Genomic DNA, 27,186 nt, shown 5'->3' with positions numbered 1-27,186 from the left:
TTTCTGAAGAAGCTTTTTTGTTTTTTGTTACATTTTGACATGGGTACATAGGCATCCGATTTCAACATAAAACATCTTTCAGACACTGATGTTTGATAACGTATTTGTTGAGCTCTGTGACAAATGTACCACGGACATTGGAACCGCGCTGTCCATAAAGCACTGGCAACAAACTTAATTGTGATAGTTTTGGGCTCTGCATAGCCTACCATTAATATTCATGTCATCAATTTAGTCTGCATGTTATTTTGGGGAAATCTGCAGTGTTTCTGATTATTCTTCAGAATTTCGCTCATCCATTGTGTAAATCCACATGAATATGGCTAAGCATTGGACAAACCCCAATGGAATAAAAACAAGTAATATTCGTGGGGTTGTAAAGGGCAGCCTGGCTGTGAATAGACGGACTAGACAGCCCACTTGCACGGAACACAAGGTCCCTCCAGCGGGTTAAGCACGCTCCACTGGAGCCCACTGTGCGTCTTGTCCCCGCCCTCCGACAAAGCACAGCATCCGTCCTCATCCACGCCGCGTGATGCCCCTCACATCCACGCAGAGCAGCCCGTGGAATAGTAGGAGTTGGACTAGTGGGAGTATAGAAGCGCTCTTCACGCCTTCCTCGTCTTTCATGGATTCGCCTTTTTTCCGGAATATTGCTCCATCCCATCGCGGTAAGCGTGCGCGTCTGCGTGATGTCGTGGCCGCCGCGCGGTGGCGGGGGGGGGGGGGGGGGGGGGGAACACGCGCACACACACACACACACACACACAAACACCGAGGGGTTGGTGTGGCGCTATTGTGTGATGCCGAGGCAGGCAAGTTGGGGCTTCAAACGCGAGGGGCTCGTTTGGTTGCAATGAAAACGCTTTCAACACCAGAAAAGACGGTGTTAAAAATAATAATTATAATGATAAGGGTTTGAATGAGTTTACGATCGTGTTGGTATTCAAGGGGGGCGACACCTGTCTCTCCAGCAGCAACAGTGGTCGTGGATGCGCGCCCCACAACACGCCCTACATTTTCCTAGTATGCGCGTATCCCACGCGTATTCGGTCCACATTTGTCGCTTTTCTTGCACGACAAATGCTGCTAAATGAATATAATGTGCCTCCCCCCCCCCCCCCAACACTGGAGGCTGACCCCCCCCCCCCCCCCCTCGGAACCCCCCACCCTCCCCCTCCCACTCCCCCTTTGTGGACTCAAGGCGCAGTTGATGCCTCTCGGATCACTCAAAGGCTGAAATCTCACGCTTGTTAAGATGAATCCAGGAGCTGTAACCTTGCAATTAATTCAGGGCATCGCCCTCTTTGGCATCTTCACAGCTATAAGTGCACTTGCATTTGGGTTGCTCTTTAAAAAGAGCTCATTCGAACGTTGGGGAACGCCATCCTCTTGATTGTATCTCTCTGATGCACATGTGCACCTTCTGTATTCAGGAGATGATGCAAATGTATGTTTTAGCAATGTGCTCTGCCAGCATTTTCCTTTAAATGAGCATAAAAGGTTGCCGATTACAAATGAGTACTAGGACCATCCTGAAGCCCCCGCCCCATAAATAAATAAATAACTACACTAAGGCAGTGGTACATGAAAGAATCACTGCCGAATTACAGTTCAGTTGTATTTAACTTTTAAGGTCAAAACATTTGCATTTAATCTTTAACAGCTGTTTATTTTCAAACATTTATTGAGGTACAATTGTTATCCAACTTTTATATGCAATTTTAATTGCATAATTAAGTGTAGTTTTTTAATTTTTAGTATATTTAACCACAATAGTAATTTCAAATTGCATAATTTTACAGTGGCTTACAATAACATAAAATATACCTTCTAAGAATAAAACCTCTGTCCTTCCCTTGATGAACCGTTAGGCCTACTGTGGTACTGCGTTTTAATGTTGGTTATTATAGTGGGATTTGGAGGGTTAAGTATTTTTCTAGGTGGTACTGGATAAAACAACAACTACTAAGCAATTGAAGTCATCATTTATAAGAATAAATGTTTTAAAGCTAAAATATATTTTAAAGATTCATAAGAACGAAGTTGTATAATGTGGAGACAAAAAGTACAGTGAACCCCTGCGAAAATCTGTGAGAAATTGATGGTGCCCCTTTCAAAATGTTTCCTCTGATAACATTACCCTTAAAAATGTATTTCTTCCAGGTGAAGAGGGTGTACGCTGTCACTTTGCAAATACCAATTACTACTGTCCTATTAGACATTTGTTACTTTTTCTTTTTTGACAGTGTGAATCATAGATACTCTCATTTAGAATATATAATGTAATACGAACCATCATTAGTCGGACACTGATTGTACCTACCGTCGAGCAGCTCGCTGTTACCAGCCATCAGCTGTTAATGGGAGCGTAATTATCGGTAGCGAATGCAATTAATGTGAGGTGAGAGGTGTTGCTTTGATTCTATTCTATTCTATTGATTAGGTTGGATGGTTGGTCAACAGGATTACACAAAACCTATTTAACCGATCTTAAAGCCTTTTGAGACGAGCTAGGCAGGAACCCTTTCAATTTTGGTGCAGATTTAGTAGATTGAGGAATTTATGTTCAGTTTACATGGTTCCAGTCTGCTTGACCCACCAGATCCAACAAATGTAGCTGAGATTGAAAAATTGTAATGCATATTTATGCCACAGACAGGAACAGGTTTAGAATTTATGATAGTTGGACCTGAGCAGATAAAGGAGAAGAAGGAAAAAAAATCACTCCTGAAACTCTTTAAACCATGGGATAATATTTCAGAGACATCTAGTCGTCGGTTCTTTGTGGCGTGACATTCTTGCTATTTTTGTAAAGGCATCATTTTAAAAAGGAGCTTTGTATCAGATGATTTCATTTGATTCTGCATGTGTACTAAATTAAATAACCAGTGAAAGTGCGGAGCAAATGTGTGTTTTAATATTGAATCGCTGCAAAATGTGCCTGTGGAAATCAATATATACATCCCTTAAAGTCAGTAAATGAAATCAAATAGTAGCATGATTTGCCAATTTATTCGCAAAGAAACAAGATTGCTCACCAGATTATAGGGGGTGATGGAGAGATGGAGACGTTACGCGAATTTGTACGTAAATCAAAATACTAGTAAATAGCAAAGTCATAAATACAGTACATGAAAAACCCTTCAAGGCCATCCATTTACATCAACAAGTTAAAATAGTAGGTGTGGCGGTAACAGTTCATTGCGCTTCTTGAAACGTTGTATGCCACTACGTTCACAAACTGAGGACCAACTGTAATACTTGTAACCTTGTAAGTCAACACATTGTATAGTACTTTATGTTGGTCAAGTGATGCACATTTTGAAGTACCTTGCACACCAGCTAAAACTGACATTAGTTGTAACTCCATGCGTGTTTCCATTAGCATTTAATCTTACATTTTCCCACGATATTTTTCCATGCGGCAGCACAGTGTAATATGGGTTAACACGTCTGCCTCATAGTCATGAGATCTGGGTTTGAATCCCCCATTAGAGCATTTCTATACTGTATGTGTCATTTGAACATTCATCCCATGCTTATATGGCTTTTCTCCTTCCACACACACCCCATAAAATGCTTCAGGGGTTAATTGATGACTCTAAAACTGTAAATTGCCAAGAGATGTGAATTGGTTGTTTGTCTCTGTGCCCTGCGGACTGGCGACTAGTCCAGGGTCTAGCCCGCCCGCCTCTTGCCCAAATTCACCTCTGGTAGAATTCAGCTCACCTGCGATCGTAATCCGCACAAGCGTTATAGAAAATGGATGGATGGATTTTTACATGCTATTTATTTATTTGCGTGTAGATTTGTGAATTGTGTGCACTTGGCAAAGGTTATATTTCATCAGACGGATGGCAGGTGGTTGGGCATCAGGTGAGCCTGTCACCAAGACCAACTTTTGTTTTATGGTGATTTTTTTTTTGTTAGGTTGTAAATAGTAATAACAGAATTGAAATGCCAACATTTTTTGTTTTTTGTTCATAAATAGGGTGTGTGTGTGTGTGTGTGTATGTATGTATATATATATATATATATATATATATATATATATATATATATATATATATATATAAAACACCCATTTCTTTGTTTTGTTTCATTATAAAATTACTTATTTTATTATGATTTTATAATGATTATCATTGATAATTTCGCCAACATCAAGAGTAAACTGAGATTTTAATCGCCGTTTGCATTCTTTAACATGCAGTGCAAAAAAATAAAATAACATAAAAAAGACATCTGCAGAGTTTCCCATGTTATTCAACAGTGAACCTCCTGTTAATTTCTCCTGTTGGAGAGATAATGATAATGGATGGATGGCCGGTAAATCACATTTTAAACAAGTCGTTTAATTATGGATTATAATGATCTCTGGGATCACCCACTAGAGTCTGTTTCATGCCTGGGACAAAACTTCGTTATCAGTTGTTCAATACATAGAGTGTGTTATATATGTAGCCCGCTGTGTGCATTTTATCTGCTGCTTGTTTGAGGCTGGCATATTTGTCATTTATTTTAAGGATGCACTGGATGAACAATGTAAAAAGTCATTAGTGAAATTGCTCTGTGTTTCTCATGAGAAGACTGTAGATTGTGTGGCTTAAAACACCTGACACACACATTGTACTGAGACTGCAGGACGCAGGGGCTTCTGACGTCAGGCTGGTTATTGATCACACACACATTACACACACACGCGCACAAATGATTTAGTGATAGCAGGTATTTGATTACCTCTACATGTGCGTGTGGTGGTTGGCAGTGTGATTTGGCCAGTGGTGTTTTCCTGATTGGATAACAGATCTGTCAGTGATCCCTGAGGGGATTGATAGGCCCTAAGGTGAGATAAGAACTGCTCGTGGAGAATGAGTCTTTCCTCTCCCCATACATCATCTACAACTTTAGTTGTTTTTTTTAGAGGGAAAGGAAGAACACATTCGGAATAGTGTAGTTGGTAGACCAGATTGTATTTGGCTTGATTGATTTGACGCTAATTCTGTGGATAGTTCATGCTGAAACCTAAAAACCTAAGCTTAACAGCCTCGGCCGACTAATCTATACAATTAATCAGAATGTCATTGAATACAAAGACTTTGAACGCTATTGTGACAGCACACAAGAGCAGAGCAGATATGGAAATTAAATTAATTTTGAACCTTTGTAACAACAATTTAGGCATGGAGTATTGTGGTTAGCACAGTCGCCTCACAGTTCTGGGTTTGAATCTTATCCACCTGTGTAGGGAGGGTTTACATATTCTCCCTATGCTTGAGAAGTTTTTTTCTGGGTACTCTGGCTTCCTCCAAGATTCCCAAAACATGTGATATGAGCCTAATAAAGACAAGCACTATTGGAAATTAATGGAGGAATGGTAACAACAACTGCAGCTACTTGAGAAGGAACACATGTTAACTGCACCGTTTTAACAATCCACACCCAGTGTAGCAATAGAATAGTGATTAGATCAGATATAGCTTTCTCAGCTCAGTCAGCAGTGATCATTCTTTGTGTTTTGCTTTTTCAGAATGGTTATTCCCAAAATGTGTCCCCTGTGATATCAGCATATCTCACCAGACTTCAGCGAGAGTTTTGCTTTTTCTTTGCAACACTTATTCCAAAAGAAAAGACTAGATCTAACAAGGTGTTGAGAGAACAAGAATGTAAGAAGATAAAATAGAACTGGAAGACACATCTAGTAGTAAGACTCCAGCGCTGTCCCAATTATTTTGTCCAATGTGAATAAATTGTACATATTGTCACCTATTAATTGCATTGTTCTCTTTTTGTTTTACTTAAGTAAGTAAGTAAGTAAGTAAGTAAGTAAGTAAGTAAGTACTTTGTCTAATATCCAATAACTGGACTACTGCCAAGGGGTTAATCAAGTCCATCTATTGGAGAGGATATAAGTCTTTATCTCTTCCAGGCATTCGTGTGCAACGGTGGTTCTGTTGTTGATGAGCTGACAACTAGCTGAGAGTTTGATTGATCTTCTTGATAGAAGTTCCAGGGCAGCTTGTGAATAATCTGCGCTCCCACTGAGGAAAGACATAAATCACAGGAGTTTGAGTGCTTGAGGAAATGCATTTTTCCCCATTTTCATTTTATTTTCTACATTATGCAAACCTACCTGCAGCTGTTTACCAGTGTATGCAGCACAACCCCCTTCTGATTTATTTGACTTCACATGCCACAAAATTTTAGTCTGAATACAATCCAATGTAAAAGCCATATCTGATCCTAATTTTGAATGTTAAATGATTGTATTTATCACTTAAAGCTAATGGACCTTAGGGTGGTCTGTTTTCCTTAATTCCTGCCTTAGAGTGTGGGCAATATTATTAACAGCCACTTTACTGCCCCTGTTAGACTCAGTGTTGCGATGTATTTTTTTGTGCTGCATTCATGTATTCTTAAATGGAACTCAAAGCACTTTACAGTGTGTCTTACACACACAGACACATAACTAACACTGATGGTAGAATGAATGAGGGCTTCTTTCCTCTAGTGATACAAAAAATACTTAAACAGGTTTGTTTCTTTGCGTTTTCACTTACAGAAGACAACGTGGTCAAATACCCGTTCACACAACCCTGAAGAAACCACTGAAAATGCTGAAATACGCTTGCCAAGGGAATCCGTGAATGACAAAAATATGCCAACCCATCACAGGGTGCTGATAGACAAACAACCACTCACATTCACACCGATAAGTTATTTATAGTCTTGAAATGACGTAACAGGCATGTTTTGGGGATGTGGCAGGAAGCTGGTGCATGTGCAGAAAATCATGGGGAGAACATGCAAACTCCACACAGGAAGGCCTGAGTTGAGATCTGAAACCCAAAAGCTCAGAACTGTGAGGCAGACATGCTTACAAGCGCGCCAAACGAACAATACTGCTGGAAGCACTTGTGATATGGTGCTGTCACATATGAAGATGCTTCTAACTCAAATATCTTTGAACTTTGGGGGCATTTGAACTCAAAAGTACCACTGTACCTGAAATCCTCAACATATGTCCTTTAACAGAAGTCGCAGTGATTTTTTTTAAAGGAGGTATGTTAGTAAGCAAAGTTTTCTTTTTTTGCCTCATGGCGTGAGAAAAAGCAAAATGCTCAAACATGAATCAGCCTCAGAAAAGCCCAGGGGAGGAATGAAACATACTATTTATAGCAGCAAAGATGCTCCATTGGCAAGAGAGGCAACCATGGGACAGTTCTGTCGGCACTAGAGTGTGTGAAGTGCAAATGAGGAATGCAAAAGAACTTGTGGATATTTATCTCCCGTATAATTATTTCACATTGAATCTATAGCCTCCAGAATAAATACCCTTTGTCACACTATTTTTAGCATCCAAAAATTGTATGGTTAAATTAGCCCATGGTGGCTTTGCGCAGGCTGCATTCATTCTGGGCGCACAGGGTAAAACATTACATCCCAGTCAACAGGTAGGCAGAGCTGAGCTAAGTTTTGTTGGATGCAAGGATTAGTGTTAGCTAACAAACACACCATGACGGTAATGGACAAGAAAGCAATAAGATGGCATCGCTTCGAAAGTATTCAAAAAAAAAAAAATAATAATATATTTTTTTAAACCATTGTAAATGATAGTGTAGTCTATACAAACTAGGTTTTTTAATGTCTGAATAATTCTGTGTCATCATTGTTCTCAGACATCAAAAGTCTGTCAGACCGGCCACTTGAGGATCTGTCGAGGGGACTGCATTCATCCAATATTTAAAACTTCTTTTGGACCAATTTCTATTTTAAAGCAGTGTTTCCCAAGCTTTGTTCAGCTATGGCACCCATTTTACATGAGTGAAATCTACTGTAACTGCACACCACCAAACAAAAATGTACTTTTTACTTTTTAATTTAATTTCATAGATGACCAAAGATACATTTGTATTTAATAAATCATAATTTTCTGACGATTTAAGTGAAATTGGACAATTTCCCATGGTGCCCATGATGATCTCTCACAGCATTCTATTATGCAACGATACCCAGGTTGGGAATTCCTGCTCTAAAGGAGCCAGCCTTTGGAATTATTTTCCCAGTGAGTTGAGGTTGGAGATCAGTCTTTATTAGGGACCTCAAAAAATCCAGTCTGGACAGCAGGGGCATCACAAGGTTTTATGGAGAAGGGAGGGCTTAGCCCTCAGGAGATGGGGAGGATATGACTGAACGTATCACGTGAGCACAAATTTCACAAACAGCTAAATATAAGACGAATTGACTAGCGACCAGTTCAGGGTGTACCCCGCCTCTCGCCCGAAGATAGCTGGGATAGGCTCCAGCACGCCCGCGACCCTTGTGAGGATAAAACGGTACAGAAAATGGATGTTTGGATGTTTTTCAGTGGATTTTAAAAAGATACAATACTATGTGTGGCGGCACGGTGGACGCAAATCTGCCTCACAGTTCTGAGGACCGGGGTTCAAATCCCAACACTGCCTGTGTTGAGTTTGCATGCTCTCCCCGTGCCTGTGTGGGTTCTCTCCAGGTACTCCGGTTTCCTCCCACATCCCAAAAACATGCGTGGTAGGTTGATTGAAGACTCTAGATTGGAGGTGTTAATGTGAGTGTGAATGTTTGTTTATATGTCTCCTGCGAATGGCTGGCGACCAGTTCAGAGAGTACCCCGCCTCTCGCCCGTAGATAGCTGGGATAGGCTCCAGCACGCCCGAGACCCTAGTGAGGATAAGCGGCACAGAAAATGGACGGATGGTTATCTCCTGCATCCTCCTCTCCAACATAAAGTGTCCTCATCTCTTCCCTCATGACATCCATCAACCTTCTCTTTGGTCTTCCTTGAGCTCTCTTGCCTAGCAGCTCAATCCTCATCACCCTTCTACTTCTACTATACTCACTCTCGCTCCTCTGGACGTGTCCAAACCACTGAAGTCTGCTCTCTCTAACTTTGTCTTCAAAACATCTAACCTTGGCCGTCCCTCTGATGAGCGAATTTCTAATTTTATTCAACCTGGTCACTCCTACAGAGAACCTCCACATCTTCATTTCTGCCACCTCCAGCTCTGCTTCCTGTTGTCTCTTCAGAGCCGCTGTCTCAAATCCATCTATCATGGCTGGCCTCACCACTGTCTTATAAACTTTGCCCATCATCCTAGCAGAGACTCTTCTGTCACATAACACACCTGACACCTTCCGCCACCCGTTCCAACCTGCTTGGACCCGTTTATTTACTTCCTTAGCACACTAAACATTGCTCTGGACTGTTGACTTAGGCTTTCTCTAGAGCTACAAAGTAGCAAATGTAGCTCCTTCTGGCCTTCTCTGTACTTCTCCATCAATATAATAATAATAATAATAATGATAATAATAATAATATAATCATATAATAATGCAGGCGGCACAGTGGACGACTGGTTAGCACATCTGCCTCACATTTCTGAGGACCCGGGTCCAAATTTGGCCTCGCCTATGTGGAGTTTGCATGCGCTCCCTGTGCCTGCGTGGGTTATCTCTGGGTATTCTGGTTTCTCCCACATCCCCAAAACATGCATGGTAGGTTAACTGAAGACTCTAAATTGCCAGTAGGTGTGAATGTGAGTGTGAATGGTTGTTTATTTGTATGTTCCCTGGGATTAGCTCGCGACCAGTCCAGGGTGTACCCCGCCTCTCGCCCAAAGATAGCTGGGATTGGCTCCAGCACACCCACGACCTTTGTGAGGATAAGCGGTACGGAAAATGAATGAAATTAATAATAATGCATGTGTGGTACTCTTTCTAAGCATGAAACCATATTGTTGCTCGCAAATACTCACTTCTTGTCCTGAGTCTAGCCTCCACTACTCTTTCCCATAACTTCATTGCATGGCTCATCAACTTTATTCCTCTATAGTTCCCACGGCTCTGCACATCACCCTTGTTCTTAAAAATGGGCACCACCACACATTTCCTCCATTCATCAGGAATCTTCTCAACTGCTAGAATTCTGTTAAACAACCTGGTCAAAAAGTCTAGCTCTCCTAGATCTTCCATACCTCCAAATGTATGTCATCAGGACCAACTGCCTTTCGATTTTTCATCCTCTTCAGTGCCTATCTAACTTCCCCCTTACTAATCATTGCTACTTCCTGGTCCACCACACTTGCCTCTTCTACTCTTCCTTCTCTCTCATTTTCTTCATTCATCAATTCCTCAAACTATTCTTTCCATCTATACAGCACACAACTGGCACCGGTCAACACATTTCCATCTCTATCCTTAATCACCCTATCCTGCTGCACATCCTTCCCATCTCTATCACTCTGTATGGCCAAACTGTATAGATAATTTTCTCCTTCTTTAGTGCCCAACCTGGCATACATATCATCAAATGCCTTTGGTTTGGCCTTTGGCCACTTCGTCTTCGCTAACCTCTTCCCTTGTATGATTTCCTGTACTTTGAGGTTCCACCACCAAGTCTCCTTCTCCCCTTTCCTACCAGAAGATACACCAAGTACTCTCCTTTCTATCTCATCACCTTGGTTGTCGTGGTCCAGTCTTCTGGGAGCCCCTCCTGTCCACCGAGAGCCTGTCTCACCTCTTCTTGAAAAGCCGCACAACAATGAACACAACTCCTTTCTCGCTTCCACCACATGGTTCTCTGCTCTGCTTTCGTCTTCTTAATCTCCCTCCCCACTACAAGCATAACACCACCATCAGAATCAGAATCATCTTTATTTTGCCTAGTATGTCCAAAAAAAACACACACAAGGAATTTGTCTCCAGTAGTTGGAGCTGCTCTAGTACGACAACAGAAAGACATTGAGAAAAACAGTTGCTGAGCAATAAAAGGTTGCTAGTAATATGGTAATGCCGGGACAATGTTATTTTTTTTATTTTTTTGGGACAATTTCAAGTTTCAGCCTCATCACTCGATCTGATACTCTTTTCACCCCCAAGACATTCTTAGCTAACTCTTCCTTTAAAATAACCCCTACTTCATTTCTCTTCCCATCTACAACATGGTAAAATAATTTGAACCCTGCTCCTAAACTTCTAGTCTCACTGTCTTTCCACCTGCTCTCCTCGACACACAAATATAAATATTTCTCCTAATCATCATGTCAACCAACTCCTGAGCTTTTCCTGTCATAGTCCCAACATTTAAAGTCCCCACCTTCAGTTCTGGGCTCTGTGCTTTCCTCTTCTCTTTCTCCCTAAAAACCCACTTTCCGCTTCCTTCGTCTTCGACCGACAGTAGCTGAATTACCACCGGCACCCTGTAGGTTATCGGCGCCGGTGGAAGACGTTGTTAACCCGGGCTACGACCGATCCGCTATGGAATTCTTTGGATGAACGCTCATATTTGTTTGGCAGATTTTTAAGCTGGAAGCCCTTCCTGACACAACCGTTTGCATTTATCCGGGCTTGGGACCGGCCTACAGTTCGCACTGGCTTGTGCCCTCCAGAGGGCTGCACTTTATGTCCTCAATTGATGTGCAGTACTATGCTTGGCCCACAGTGAGGTCCTAGGACACTTGCTATAGGACAAATCCCTGTGTCTTTTATGTTTGCTTCCTTCCTGTGTGTCAGCAGAGTTTTTTCATGCTTGGATGAGAGACTGATTTAATCACAGTTCCTTAATAAATTTGCCACGCTTGGATAAATATACAAATTTTCTCCATCACCCATTCATCCAAATGCAATGGTAAGCTGGAGCCAACCTAAAATAGGCCTAGCGACACCACTGCTGGACAGCATTGAACAGTTTAATATTTATGTTTAATATTGAAACTACTTACTATGACATTAATTTTTAATACAGACTAATGCATTTGACTGTGTTTTATCTACCTTGTTAAAATTGTCCCCCTGTGGACAATTTTCGAGAATTAGCACTTTTGCTAAAATGCTTAACGCATCTGGTTTCTCCAATGTTTTTGTGATGTGCATGTCAAATAAATGAAAATAGCCAGTAAGCGTCGCTTTCTTGATTGCTTGATGAAAGTCTTGTTTGGTAAACTCTCTGCTGCCACATACACTGTTATTCAACAACTTGGTAATGAAGTGCTGCCTTCATGAGGGAAAATAGAATACATGCTATCTTTGTGGGGGCTCACGTCAACTTTGCAGGTCGCTGTCACATTTGTTCCCAGTCAGGGTGCTATGTTCCACCACCTTTACCTCAGGCGATAGTCATCATGGTTACGGAATCTGTACATGCTATAGGTCCTGCAATATGTGGGACTGGATGAGGACTGGCTAATTTGCATGATGCAGGGCTGTCCAATCAAATGATGAGCTTGAGCAAGACAAGAAATTGGCTGCGCAAACTGAGGTATAATTTTTGATCATTGGGGTATTTTGACAAGAGCATGTCACAAAAATGTTATTAAGCCATCTGAGAATTGTTTTAAATCGTGAAACAAATGCATAATATGTCTCTTTTAAAAGAGGTGGAGGCATCTTTCAAAGAAACAACAGCCAGCTTTGTGGCAGTTTATCTTCATCGGGAGAAGATGTCAGCAGGAGTCGAGATGTTGAATTCGATAATTTTCGCACTCAATATTTTACAGCCAGTTCTTGCCTCTCTCACGGGGAGGCAGCGACGTTATGACAAAGTCGTCACAGCTTGGCTGAGCGTAGAGGACGAAGCTGATAAAACGTGACAGGGCCTGTAGGCTTCTGGTTTGATGAGCTCGCTTCCGGGACGACTGTCTGATCACCTTTCAGCTCCGACGATTTGGAGAAAAGGGGCTCGTGATTTTAATCCTTGTGATGTCCTGAAGGTTAGATGAAGGGTAGAAGAAATATGACAATACTCACTACAGTCAAGTGCGACTGTGCCACACTGTGACCTTATCATAGCCTGAAGACTCCTCTCGTGTGTAATATGTTATTGGATTTAGTGTAAACTCCCTCATGATTAGCTCACCCTCACCACAAGTTCCCTGATTTTTGTAATTTGTCACACAGCCTCCAGTCAAAGCATACTGTTCAACTGTTAAATTGGCATTGGAAAAAAACTAAACAAAACATCATTTGATGTAACAATAGCCTAGGATTTACACTACAGACCCCCTGCTATATCACGAACGATACTTTTTTTTTTTTCATTACTTACTGTAATGCACTCACGTGTGGGGAAAAGAGGGCCACAGTCGCCAATGTACTTTTCATTATTTGAAGGTCGGGACAATAACAGGAGTAAAACACAGTGAACACATTCATGCAGAAGCTGCTGTAAACCACAGCTCTCACCCAGTATCTCAGAAACAGACTCACCGACACCCTACCAGGCCCCACCTCTAAAAGGCACATGCACACATGGCAGACACTAAAATACCTACAGTATTTTCTATACATTTTATCCATTATATGTGTTTGGAATGTGTTTAAGTGTGTTTTAATAAGCTCGACTTTGTTCTGGTCTCTCTGTATTGTAGATTTACATCTATTGCAGAGGAGGGGGCGATAAATGGGAGCTCACAGTTGTCGCAAAAGTCCATTGTGTGGGTGGAATTGTCTGCGACATCCAACTAAACGCTCCCGAATTAATGAAGTTGTCCAGTTCTGATCACAGAGCTACGCCACAATTTATAACTGTGTTATGCTTTATTCATTTAGTTATTGTTTTGCATGTTATTATGTTTTTTTTTTGGAAGTTTTTTTGAAACTTGACTTTCAGATCACTTGTACTGCATGACTAAGCTCTCAAAAACGACACGTGAAACACAAATGTCAAACAATAGAAAACATGAAAACAGCTTCTACCTTAAAGACCCTGAAAAGGGATTTCACTGATTTGCTTTTAAATGTGATAAATATGTTTGAAGTGCTAAAAACGTGTAAAGACTGAGAACAGTTTAGTACTGAATGGTTGAGATATGTCGTTACTCTTTTTCACCATTTCAGGTCTCTATTTTGTATGATTTTGGAGCCTCATTTCATGTATTATTTAGTTTTTTACTCCTTCAAATTTGGCAGGCTTGTTAACAACATTCTTCTCTGTGGTCTGCCAAATTCATAAGACTTTTATCACTTTAAACCAATTTTAAGTTTGGGTGATGGCATTTTTTTCTCTTAAGTTAATAACCTTTTCCCAACATTGAATATACTGTATATATACTTGGTAACAAAATTGCCCAAAAACGCTGCTTGTTTTTCAACTGTAAAGTCAATTTGACAAAGGACATTAATATTTTAATGAATACTTTAATAAGAAATTCAAATGAATAGAGGGGGCAAAATGAAGCATTCGGGTGCATTTGAAGTAGGTTAAGAAGACTTTTCCCAAAGCACGAGAGGCACTCCTACTCAACTTGCTACCTGCCATAATGCGAACAGACACTGAGCCACTAGAGGCCGATTACACTGTTGAAGTGCGTTGAGGCGGATCCAATGAATGTCTAGCAGCAGCATTTTCCAAGAATTTGCAGAGTGCAATTCAATTTACATGTCATTTGAGGCGAATGCTTGCTGTTTTAGTGAACTGAAAGAAAATGATCGCTTGGTTACAGCTGAAGCACTCTTGATCAGGAAACAAGCTCTGCACTGATGCCACATTAAAACTGAAATGACGCCTTGTTTACACACATAATAAGGTGATGTTTCAAATCTGCCGAGCTAGTTGTATAGGTGTGAGAATAAGTGTGACGTGGGCAGATGTTTTGTAGCTGCTGGTGTTTGGTACACTGACATCAGCAGATGTTTGTGTCCATGACGCTTTGTCTTGCCGAACAAGGCATCGAGACAGATGTGAGAGTGACGATCAGGATGCCGCCATCCAATGTCAGCGTGATGTTCCTGGGTTTAGTGTTGCAATGAGATGGGACAAGCACTTAGGGACTGATTAAGCCTCATCATCATCACTGTCTCGCCTGCCTCTAATGACTCAATTTGGGAGGGGAGTTGCAGTTGCGTGTTTTCTATTGTTTGCAGAACTGTGACTAAATAGTGTTCAACGACGCAATGAAAGGCTCTTTTACAATTTTGGTTCTTTATTAAGGCAAGAAGTAACATTTAAGTTGATTATACTGTACGTTATATTTTCAGCCAAACACGACTGTAGCCGTCAAGAAAACTAAAACAGAAGTAGGAACTCTTCACTCATACTTTCCTTTCTAAGTAGGTTAACAACAAACCTCATGCCCTAAAAAGAAGCTCATACCAAGAATAAAAAAATATCTGACAGGGAACTAAGAGTGATTACATAATTCCTTTGGCTGCAGGATTTAAATGAAACAATGCTGGGTTGACACTTTTCAGTTTATGCTGCAATCTAATTGGTAATTTTGTTATTCTCCACATACTGCTATTTCTACCAGTGAGTTATGTTTTCTGCTGTGTTTGCAAAAATGATAAAGATAGTAGCTCTGTATTTTCAAAAAGCAATTCATAAACTGCAGTTATGGCAGAAATGATTGCACACAGCCAAACTATCTCAGCACTTACTAAACAAAACAGTAAAAAAAGAACAAATACGTAATACTCATCATACTGTAGCTAATAAATATATAGAAGCCTTAGCAGTGAGAAGCGTGGTACCCTAGTGGTGAACATGTCTGCCTCACAGTTGAGAGGTTTGCCCAGGTTTTCTGCGGGTCCCGCGGCTTACTCCCACATTCAGAAAACATTCATGTTAACTTAATTGAATACTAACTTTTTCATAGGTATGAATGTAAGTGTGAATAGTTATTTATCAACTGTATATGTGCCCTGTGATGGCTGGCAACTAGTCAGTATAACGCTCCTCTCACACAAAGTCAGCTGGGATAGCTCCAGTTCACCCGCAACCCGAATGAGGAAAAGCACTATAGAAGCCTTGGAAGATGTACAGTATATACTTTACCAATGCCTCTGTTTCCACTGCACAATACCTCAACTGTCCTTGATATTTCCACTTTTTTACTGGCAAAAAAATGGATTACCATTACAAAGTACTATTTGTAGTACCTGTTCAGCCTGGTTTCCAAGTATGCTGAGCTGATACCATACGGGCGACATAAATATCACTGGTTTATTGGAGCATGTTTGCCATGGCTTTGTCATTGGAAGCTTTGAGTATACAGTACACAGCAATGAATAATGAAAATAAACATGCTAACTCTATGCCAAAAGTCTCAGCTTTGCTGCAATGGTCTGTTTTCTTACTGCCATTAGTATCCTCTCAACTAAAATCTCAGCTAACTTTGGTTGAGAGGCGGGGTATACCCTGGACTGGTCGCGAGCTAATCACAGAGTGACTTGGTTCCTGCTCTTTATTATTCAGGTCCCACATTTGAGCTTATACAGTACATACTGTAATTCATATCGAAGTAACATAACATGCCGAACTATTGTGTCGGTCAGACTGATTTACAATTGCATATTACATGAATAAACGAAATCAAGACTCCACATGATGTCGTAGCGAATGCGTAGATTAACTGACAAGTAAACGTTATTCCAATTTCTGTGTCTACACATTAGTTTGGTTTGCAGTGATTATGTATATTGTTCTTGCACATGTACATTCACTGACAAAATTAGTTTTTTTCCTCAGTGTAAAATTAAGACCCAAGTGGATGACCCCCGGGTCAACTAAGGCACGGTTGCGAGACGAAATCTTCCAGCTGTCCGGGCAGCTCTTGAGAGTCCCCAGAAGGAAATTAGTTCGGTCGAAAGGACATTTGAGCTGCTCTGTTTGTTCTTTTGTGCCATTGAGGCCAAGGAGAAGCAGCTCGAATGTGAACGCACAGATGTTTGTTAGGCCTCTTATGATGTTTCAAGGTCACCTTAAATTTTGCTTCGTAGCTATCATATTACATGAAATTGACACAATAATGTGCCTCTGAAGCCAGTTACACACATACTGATTTTGAAAATGAACTACAAACCACCAGGAAGAAAATTATTTGTGTTCTTGTAGTGTGTGTCAACAAAGCTTGAACCAAGGCAACTGGACTGTTCTTGTTTGTTGAACAAGAATAGTCCAGTTGCGTTAATTCAACGTTTGCGGATTAACATGACCTGGATGACTGAGAATCTACACAGATTTATAGTGTGTGGTGTACTCGAGATGAACAATCCAGCACAACACACACATAATTTTTCCACCGACATCACGAGTCTCCTCTCCTTTTCTGATGTCTGTTATAGTACCAAGACTGATATGAGAGTATGAGGCATGGCATCAAAACTTTCAGAAAATACAAAGAAGAAAGAGTAGCAGTAGAAGAAAGAAAGCAGAACCTAGGCTACTGTTAGCCTATTTAGTAACTACATTGTGTCTGCAAACTCTTCTCCTTGTCATTCTGATTGTGGTGAATGATTTATGAAACACGTTATATAAACACACACCTCAACTAGTTTCCCCTATATTTGAGAGTCCAGCAACAGCACGGGTCTCAGTCAGCTTCCTACCTAGCTATCGTTTTCGTTATAACATCTCAACCATGGAGTCTGTAGATCAGCAGATGTGTGATTCTAATTCTAAACCAGTTTAACATTTTTGATTCCCAAATTAAGCTTTTGGAAACATCAGGCTATCGGGTCTGCTGACTTTACAGTAATTGTAGGCTATATATATATATATATATATATATATATATATATATATATATATATATATATCCATCTCACTAGCAATATATTGTACAATGCCCAAAATAGCAGATCAAAAATAATTTGGATGCTTCACATAGGCTGTGGATACTAATATCCAACTCAATAAATTCAAGGACACTGATTTTTCTGATTTTTAAACTGTTTTTTTCCCCCCATAGGAAATATAGGAAGTAGAGGGCAAGGGTCAAAATGCCATGAAACCATTAATGTAAAGGTCAAAGTTACATTTAAGTAAACCTCCCATTGAGTATTGGGCTATTAAATTTGCTAAACCCTGTATTCAGCAACTAAAATGTATTTAATTTGAAGAACATATTTTATTGCATCAAATACTTTTATTCTATTAAAATGCAATTAATTGGGATTAACTCATTTGAGTCCCACCATTACTTCAAAACTGTATTGGCATCCATCTAACAGAAAGAAATCCCTGATTGGTTATTTAACTATCAGAAGTCTTTGAAATCTGTAATAAAGAAACCTTTTTACTATTCTAGCGAGGCAAAATCAAGGCTGATGCACTACGCCAACCAAGCAACAACTGAATTTACTGACGAGTGTCTGACTTTCTTATAAGATTAGGATTGACGTGATGTCTTTTACAGAGTGAGGAGTCGTGAAACCTGAGAGGAGAGGTCTCCTGACGGGAGCCAAGATGGCGTCCAACCACATCCTGCGCAGCTACTCCATCATCCCGTGTTTCATCTTTGTAGAGGTGATAAGTTGTGAGAAGTGCGATGTGTGCACAGACCATGAAAATGTACACACTGAATGTGAATGGATTCTTATCTTGGCTCAGAGGATGCACATGAGATTTTGTGTGCATGAGAGAGATATTCACCCATTAGCAAAATGACCTTGTCTAGTAAATTTGAAATGGATAAGTGGAGCATGAAGTGTTGGGATGAGTGTAAAGCAGCATGTGTGTGCCATCCTCCATATTTAATTACCTTGTTAGCAGAGGGTCTTAAATCAGAGGGATGTCTCAGGGCACCCACACAACTCTCTGCTTTTTTCTCTAGCCCCCCCATTACCCAAAAATAGTTAGAGAGAAATCCTCCGTAAATTGGTTAGGTATTACGATAGTTTGGTATCACCATTTAACCTCATGCTTCTCGACTGACCTCTCACTTTTGGACAGTCTTCCCTCCTGACACGCGACATGATATGTAATATTAAATTAATTAATATTAAAATACACACAATTTTAATTTCTCTCCTTATTTGCAGATCTCCACCTTGCAATCAGGGCAGCCTCATGCACTTATGTAAGAATCACATGACAGTTCTGCATCTCTTTTCATCCCCCAGACAGCAAATAACATGCAAAAATGTATATGTCACTGTGTAACTATTTTGCCCGGAATACTTTATTTTTCCCACACTGAATTTCCTGAATAATGAGTTTAAATTTGTTGTGGTTTTATCTGTTCTGTATGTCTACTATTTTATGGTTGTAGCTTTTTCTACAATATTTTATCTTGTAACCTGTGACCAGTAATCCATATATTTTGCCTTAATTTTATAGTGCTTTGGTTGTTATTTTCATAACATTTACTAACTACAAGTTACACTTAATGACAATAATGAGTGTGAATGGGCTTCTTTCTCTATACGAGTCCTCTGATTGACGAGCAAACCAAAACCGGGTGTAGTCCGCCTTTCACATGAAGTCAGCTGGGCTCCAGCTTCCCATTACCCTAAACAGGATACGCGATGTAAAGAATGGATGCATGGATGGATGGATGGATGTACAGCTTAAATGTTTTGTTTTTATGAAATGCACCATCAATAGTTTGTCTTCTTCTAAGAAAATGAAGGATGTAACAGTCACACTTTGAACCGTTCAAATTATTATTCTACAAAACAAAAACAAATCACACACACACCGGCCCTGGAGAGTGTCCAATTGCCCTGGAAGTAGTGTTTGCACCACGTTCACTTCTTTACATAGTCACAACCGCATGTCGCCATTTCAAATTAGTCAACAAGTTTGACATATTTGTAGGATGTCTGTTAGCTAGAGGCTGAGCTGCACTGTATTTGTTTACAGAGCGTGAAGCAGCTACATTCCCTGTCCCTTACCGACTGTTTCGTATGCAGAAACGTGGGGTAATACATATACGGTTACATCCCTGTGAGGAAATGACAAGTTGTTTGATACTGTACCATAGAAGTTGTTTGACAAATCAGGTCCCAATAATAACGTCTGCTGAAATGAATTTATGAGAAAATATGTTGGTGGCAAAACCTGCTGGGTCACAATATTTGTTGCAGTCTGTCCTAAAGGTGAGTGCTAGGGTTGAGGTGAGGGTTCTTCCACACCAAACTCATCCATTGTGTTTGCGCTTAAACATGCATAGAATCATCATGTGTTTGTCTCTTATCATATATATTTATTTTTCTGCTAATTCCATTTTCTTCAACACCTTACAAAATTCTTTCCAGAAAAACTAATATTTGATTATGAGACCCATGAACATTTTTGTTGTGCCAAAGAAATTAAAAAATTTTTTTTAATGCTCAATGAGTTTTCCTTATTGTATCAAATTATGTATATTAAACATAAAACATATTCTTTGTTGGTCAGAATGACCCCAGGCTGTTTTAGCTGTATGAAACCGATAAAAAATTATACTGTATGTAGGCCTATTTAGGTAGTCAACACACAATTATAAAGTAACTGACATACATTTATTGTATATTTTTCTGAGATATAAATTGCTCAGTACAAATTGGTTGTATTTGTTGAACACAAAGTAAAGCTTTGTGTCTTTCAAAAAATATGATAAAAGTCCATCTGCACCTATTCAGCTAGTTATTTTTTCATTAAATTCAATAATTAGCTCTGAAGCGCACTACCATAAATTGTAGCTCCATAATAAAGAGATTAGTCAGGTCTAAGCATTGTCTTGAAAGACTACAAGGTACCTAAACTCAACTGCACTGCCTTTGATAATTCTGCAGGTGTAGTGCTAAAAGATGATATACGCTGTGACGACAGGGATGCTGTTTTTTAAATGCCATTGCAGACAGTGACAACACAGACAGATTGAGTCAAACCATGTTTGATATTGCTCTGCAGCTTGCATTGACATTAGAAGTGACCACAGACACATTTTAAGCAGTGTTGCCTCTAAAAAATGTTCTGTCGTCTGATTCACAGCTTGACTTCACTGTACAGCATGTTGCTCATTCCACAGCTTTCAAGTGTCTTGGCTTGAACCCAGTGTGTAGCATTCATTTGGACATCGCTAATCACGGCTAGGCAATTAGTTTAATTAGGGTATTTAACAACAAGAGTGGGTCAATAAGTGACTGTTAATTTTATTGATGACAACATCCCCAGATTAACATAACGTAGGTGGGAAAGCCTGCCAAAAACTCCAAATTATTCACTGTTGACACTGAAATAAATACAAACATTCAGTCAAACAGACAGACGCTTTAGAAAATGGGAACCAGTAGTGCTTGTAAAACATGCACCAATATAAAAACATGCACCAATATAACCTAAAACAAAACATGCACCAACATAACCTTTTTTAAAATCATATTCTTTAATGGAGAGACACATATTTTCACCATCTGTAACAGCTCCAGGGTATTTTAGTAACATGTCTCTAATAAGCTTTGGTCAAACTATCTCTTAGGATCAAGAATTATAGTTCTCCAAATAAGACAAAGCGGACTTGTTTCAAGCTGTCAGTCCCAGTCGAAGTTCACTGTAAAAACCCCACACAAAACAAAATAGAATTAAACACCAAAATGTTTAACCAATCCATATACTTTCTCCGTATGAAGGTTCGCAAGCTAAATGCATAATGCAGAACAGAGATTGGCATAAATGTTATGATAATTATACAGTTAAACCTTCAATAAAACGACTTTAATGCACAGGGAGCCGCATTCAACAATACTCACATTTATGTATTCTCGCTGCTCTTTGGGAACAACGACCACTACAGCAGTTGAGTTGGGGACCTTTTCTGAATCTCCTTCTTGCTCTCACTTATGCTGCATCTACATCAGATGAGTGCCGCCCGGCATGTGACAGCACCGTCGTCGTCCTCGACTGAAGGCACGCGACTCTAAATTCAGACTTGCCTTTATACTGTACTGTAAAAACCCATAGAAATATGCAATATAGTGGGGGCACTAACGATTAATTGCAATATAAAGCTCATTGTACTTTATAAAGTATTTTTCTTTAAAGACATTTTAGGAGCTGGCTTCAAAAACCAGTCAGCCGTCATCCCGCCCCATATACTTCAAGCATTGGCCTCCAAGTATATTGGGGGGGGGGTTAAAGCCCAGCTTTCGTTACAAGACGACTAATGGGCTGGATCTTGAGTAGGCATGTCTCTTCTTCTGTAGATAGCTGATGGATAGATGATGGATTTTGCTGCATGCTGTTATTTTTCTCACTCCAGCGGCCTGTCACAAACACGTCGACGCATTGGGATGTTTTTTATTTTTATCACATAACCAATACAAAAACCCCATCCAGAGTGGAGCAGCTGGCCTTTGAAGTTTTGCCCTAGAGGCAGTGTTGACAGCTTATGGCCATTTGTCACTTCCTTCCTTTCTTGAACCTCAAGTGCTTGTTCATTGCGGACTTTTGACATTACCTTTTACCTGAAAAATAATAAGATGAAAGAGGCACACAAATTATAACGAGAAACGAGAATACGCACCAAAAGGGAGGTGGGATGGAAGAAGATAAGGAGGATGAGTAAGGTGTAATGATGTGAGGTGAAAGGAAGAGAGAGTAAATTAATTAAAGGAGCAGTTGTACCGCGGAAAAGTGAAGCAGATGAATGCTGAACTTCCCTCTGGCTGTGGTTATGCAATAATAGAATTTAGATTGAAACTGTGGAAACGATAAAATATATTTATCGTGGCAACTACTATATCGATATCTCTTATGGTACTATGTCACTATTGCCACTGCCCGATAAAAACTAAGCATGTGCAATTACACATTGAGGCTTTTTAAAATGAGGGTCTCCCTATTTGCCAACAACACAACACTGTCAACACTCTAGGTATCAAAACAACCAATGAAAACATTTTATTACAATGGGTGTTTTTATAATCCACCATTCGCCGCTCCTTTCAAGAGTGCATTTTTTTTTATTTCAAGGTAAACATTATTTTTCTTAAAACATGCTATTTTTCCATATTTTGCAGTTGTTACAAGCTGACAGAAACAATTTAGACTTGCAGTTCCCAATAACCCGTTCATGTGTATTAAAACAAATACAAAAATAAAAATAACTACGACCAATGAACATAAACCAATACGTACTCAAAATGGTAAACGATTCTTGGACTATATTATATAGTAATATGGGAGACAAGTGTATTTCTATATTCAACTATTGAATTAATTTATTATTGGCATTCTGTCTTTTTTATTTTGCTGAATGCTGTATCAAGATACTATAGTTATTGTTTACAATGTATCATTGTAATATTGTATTGTGCAATTCCTGCTTGAAAGCTCACCTACGACCAAACAGAGGACAAATGCTAAATGGAAGATGGATAGATGGATGGATGCTTTCTATCCAGAATTCTTCAAAATTATCCCAAGAACAGACTTAATATAATACAAAGGGTCTCAGGCTTTCATCAATTTACCCAACAATCAGCTTCGAAATGTAAGTTCTGCGTTCAATATTACAGAGGCCTAACAAAGTCCCAGAAATAGCAGCAGCACCTTGTCATGGAGCCAACCTCTTGGCTAAAGATCACCCTCAGTAAACGTTGCCAACATGCATGCAGCCTCGATGATGGTAAGACATCATGTTCTCCATTTTATTTCTTTTTCTTTTTCAAACAAGTTATTCTCAGGGACACCTGACTCCCTCTTGGCTGAGCTCATGCAATGTGACTTCTTCTACCCAGGGGACTGTAATAAATGAATAAATAAATAAATAAATCACTGACTTTCATTTGTGGACTAACTTATGAAATATTTTTTTTTTTGTAAATGGTATTAATCAATGCTCAAGCAACTGGTTTGATTGTATACGGGGTTTTGGAGAGAAAACTATCTTCTGTTTAGTGTTTCTGCTGTTCACCTGTACATACACAACATTTGAGATGATTATTTTTTAAATATCCAGTTGGTTTGACTTAGAGCACCTAGAGTAACAAAAAAATAAATTACTAAATTTAAAAAAAAAACACACACAGATGAATATAATACTATTTTTCACAATATACTGACTGAATAGGAATGTTCTAGCACAACCCGATTTAATTTGATTGCACGCATGTCGCATTTCTCTCAGTCAGGACTGAAAATGCATTAGAGCTGATAAATTATTTAAATCAACGAGCGCCTATTTTGTCTTTGCTTTCATCCACTAGTGTTGGTTCTAAAGCAGGTCATGCATTTATCCTGCTGATTGCATTTGACAATCCTAAAATCAGCAGGCACACCTTTGTCGGCTCTGAGGGAGTCTTCTTGCGTGCTCTCCACATGCTTGTGTGGGTTGTCTCCGGCTTCTCCCCAAATTCCCAAAGCCACACATATGAGGTTAATTAAAGATTCGGTTCCACTGCCTCTTGAGACTGTCAAGCATCAAAGCCATTCTATTTGAACGCCAACTTCTATGGTTTAGCCATGTTTTACAGATGCCTGACAATCGCCTCCCTAAGATTGTTCTGTACTCTCGTCAGAACTTCGTGATGCTATCGCCCACATGGGGCTCCAAAGAAACCATTCACTGACCACATGAAAAAAAAAAAAAAAGTGGTATTGATCCTAAAACCGTCAAAGCCTCTGCTGCTGAGACACCTGATACAAGTCCAGACAAACAACAGTATTTATGTTTGGTGATGTGTCTATGCGCCCCATACATGCAGTGTTTGTATAAAGCACTGCCTCCACAGGACAAAAATATTTGATTATCTTCATCTGTTCGCTTACCTCCCTTGCATTAGTCTTAATACCAGGATTCCACCCAAAAAAGCCAGACTGACGATTTGCCTCGCACTATTTCGGACAGGGTTTACAGTTACTCATTTGCATGAAACAAGGCCAGCTTCTAAAAATTAACTAATATCGACGGGACAAGAAATAGGGTTTGCAAAGTTTCCTATTGTAAAAATGTTTTTAATCTTTGTGTTATTTTGACAAAAAACACAACCACAAACATTACAGCAGCACAGAACTGTTTTCTATTGAGAAAAAAAGCATAATAATTACTCTTTTAATCCTGCTAACAAACAAAAAAACCTCTCCTCTTTGTGTAGTGTTTATAGAACCTATCCCCTGCTAGAGTGATGATATACCCATAAACAAGTGCACGCAAACGACTGCACCAATGTACTCTGTCAAGTTTGCCCTTCAAGGTAGGCTGGTATAATGCCTTGCTGCAGTAACTTTGTACCTTCCATTTATGAGCGACAGTGCCATCAGTCTGCCCTTCTCACAGTTGAGGTAGCATGACGCTGGCAGGAGAGCAGCGCACAGAATGGAGCCAACACATTTCACAAAACAACGACCCGTGTTCAGGTATAAAAGTGTCACATAAATAAGCCATATGAGCCCACATGACATCAAGTCTGCCGCATACAGGTACCTGTAGACGACTGTACCACTGAGTAGTTGGTTATTCAACGTGCAGTTCGCGCGTCTTTGTACATGCATTGGGCCACTCCAGCTTCCCTTCACTGACCCAAAACATGCTAAATAGGTTAACTCTAAATTGCCCCGTTGGGGTGTATGTGTCTGTCTCTGTGTCTGCACTTTCTGGTGCTTTGTCCAGGCTACACTCACGCCCAGTAGGGCCCTTCTCAGCATGACCCAACACAGAGTAACCACTGCAGCAAGTGGAAATGATTAGTTAAAAAAAAAAAAAAAAAAAAAACTAAATAATGTTGTAATCATGCCTTGGGAATGTTGTGGTCTATTTGCATATGTAATTTGGTGGAAGGTCAAGAGTAAATGCAATCACGCTAATGATATTAAACATGCCTGAGTGTCATTGATCTAAACTTCAAGCTGGTTTTAGGCATTGGCTGGGTAACATGACATTACATCTACAAGTGATCTCATATGGTATCACACGACCCAAACTCTTTGAGGTGACAACATAAGCTTCAGCTATTTTTGTTCCACTTTCATATTACAGAGTAATCATGCTACAATCTTTGTTGAAAAAAATAAATAATAAAAATAATTGAAGTTAATTGAAGACTCTAAATTGTCCATACATGTGGATGTGAATGGTTGTTTAGTTTTATGTGCCTCGCGATTGGCTGGTGAACAGTCCAGGGGTCACCCTGCACTCGCCCAAATTCAGCTGGGATAGGCTCACCTACAATACTAATGAGGACAAGACCAACAGAAAATTAATGCCTGGATGGGTACCATAAAGTGCTCGCAATGGCATATGATAGTAAAGTACACTTTTTGGTAGAAATACCCCCCAAAAACTAACAAACCAAAAAAGAAGCAGAAATGTTAATTTCAGAATGTGATGCACACAAGCACACACACTGTATCAACATGGCCATCTGGAGGAGGAGTATATTTGCCAAAGTATCATGCTTCCTTGTGTTGTCATTCTGCACCCTGCTGGTCATTTTGTCCAGTCTGGTTCACACAACATGATATGCTGTAAATCCTATGAAAGAGGAATATGAATTTAACTAACTACTCTTGAGAAGGGATTCTGGTTCCATTGCAGATGTAGTATTAATTTGGAAAGTACACAGACTCCTTTTATATAGCAGTCATTTTTTAATGTATGTGAGCCAAAGCGGACACTCTAAAACAACAAAAAACGTAATAGTAACTAGATATTCACATGACTAGCGAAGACTCAGTTAGGGTAGTTGTAATGTATATGATCAAATGAAATAGTTACATTATTTAATGTTTCATCTAATTAGGGCTCCTATATGATTGATAAAAGCATTAAAAGCAAGTTGAAAATGTATTAAGCATCTTGTGCTGTGTAAAATTAAGGCCACCATGAAACGAAATTTGATCTGTCTTCTTGTTGAAGCTGAAGTTATCCTGCAGAAGTCATTTAGTGACATCAAGTGTTACTAAGTGGTACTACAGTTATTTGACATGCTAAATGAAAGCGATATAACTTTGAATTATGATTATTGCACAAAGACGACAAATTACCACAGGTAAACCTATAATCTGACATCCATTTTATATTTTAGCTACAGTATATGTGTCTTCTTTTTGTTATGGAAACCCTATCATATACTGTACCTATTAAAACATTGGTTTTCGATTGCTGTCACCATGGGACTCATTTTTCTATTGTTACCAAGTTGCGACCCGCTTTTACACAAATCCCAATCTTCTAACTGCATTCACAAAACCCCTGACTTTTCTGTCACAACTCAAACTATCACCTCAAAATCAGTTAAGTGTGTTCAAATCCAAACAATCTGTAGCAAGTTGAAATACATTCACCACAGAGCAATCATTTGACACTACATACAGTAGAATAATTCACGACACAGCATCCAAGGTATCTAGTTAGCAGAAAATGTGCATTGTGAATGCATTTAGCAAAACAATATCATAGTCAAACTGATATCTATCTACAAGCAGCTAATACATAAATAAATACA

At 39.6% G+C, this 27,186-nt stretch overlaps 1 protein-coding gene across 3 annotated transcripts in view; it reads left to right on the top strand.

Annotated features, from left to right (window-relative positions):
* Window positions 1-510: 510 nt before the first annotated feature.
* plppr1 (phospholipid phosphatase related 1) overlaps window positions 511-27,186 on the top strand; it is a 50,181-nt gene continuing 23,505 nt past the window's right edge. For all 3 annotated transcript variants that reach the window (XM_061699435.1, XM_061699436.1, XM_061699437.1), the window contains exons 1-2: window positions 511-671; window positions 18,174-18,283. In XM_061699435.1, coding sequence (XP_061555419.1) covers window positions 18,224-18,283 — 60 coding nt within the window. In that variant the 5' untranslated portion in view covers window positions 511-671; window positions 18,174-18,223. The remainder of the gene's footprint in view (window positions 672-18,173; window positions 18,284-27,186) is intronic.

This window comes from Phycodurus eques, chromosome 15 (genome assembly GCF_024500275.1).
Source record: "Phycodurus eques isolate BA_2022a chromosome 15, UOR_Pequ_1.1, whole genome shotgun sequence".
NCBI lineage: Eukaryota > Metazoa > Chordata > Actinopteri > Syngnathiformes > Syngnathidae > Phycodurus > Phycodurus eques.
Note: the sequence above shows the minus strand (reverse complement) of the source record. Positions and strands in the feature narration are given on the sequence as shown.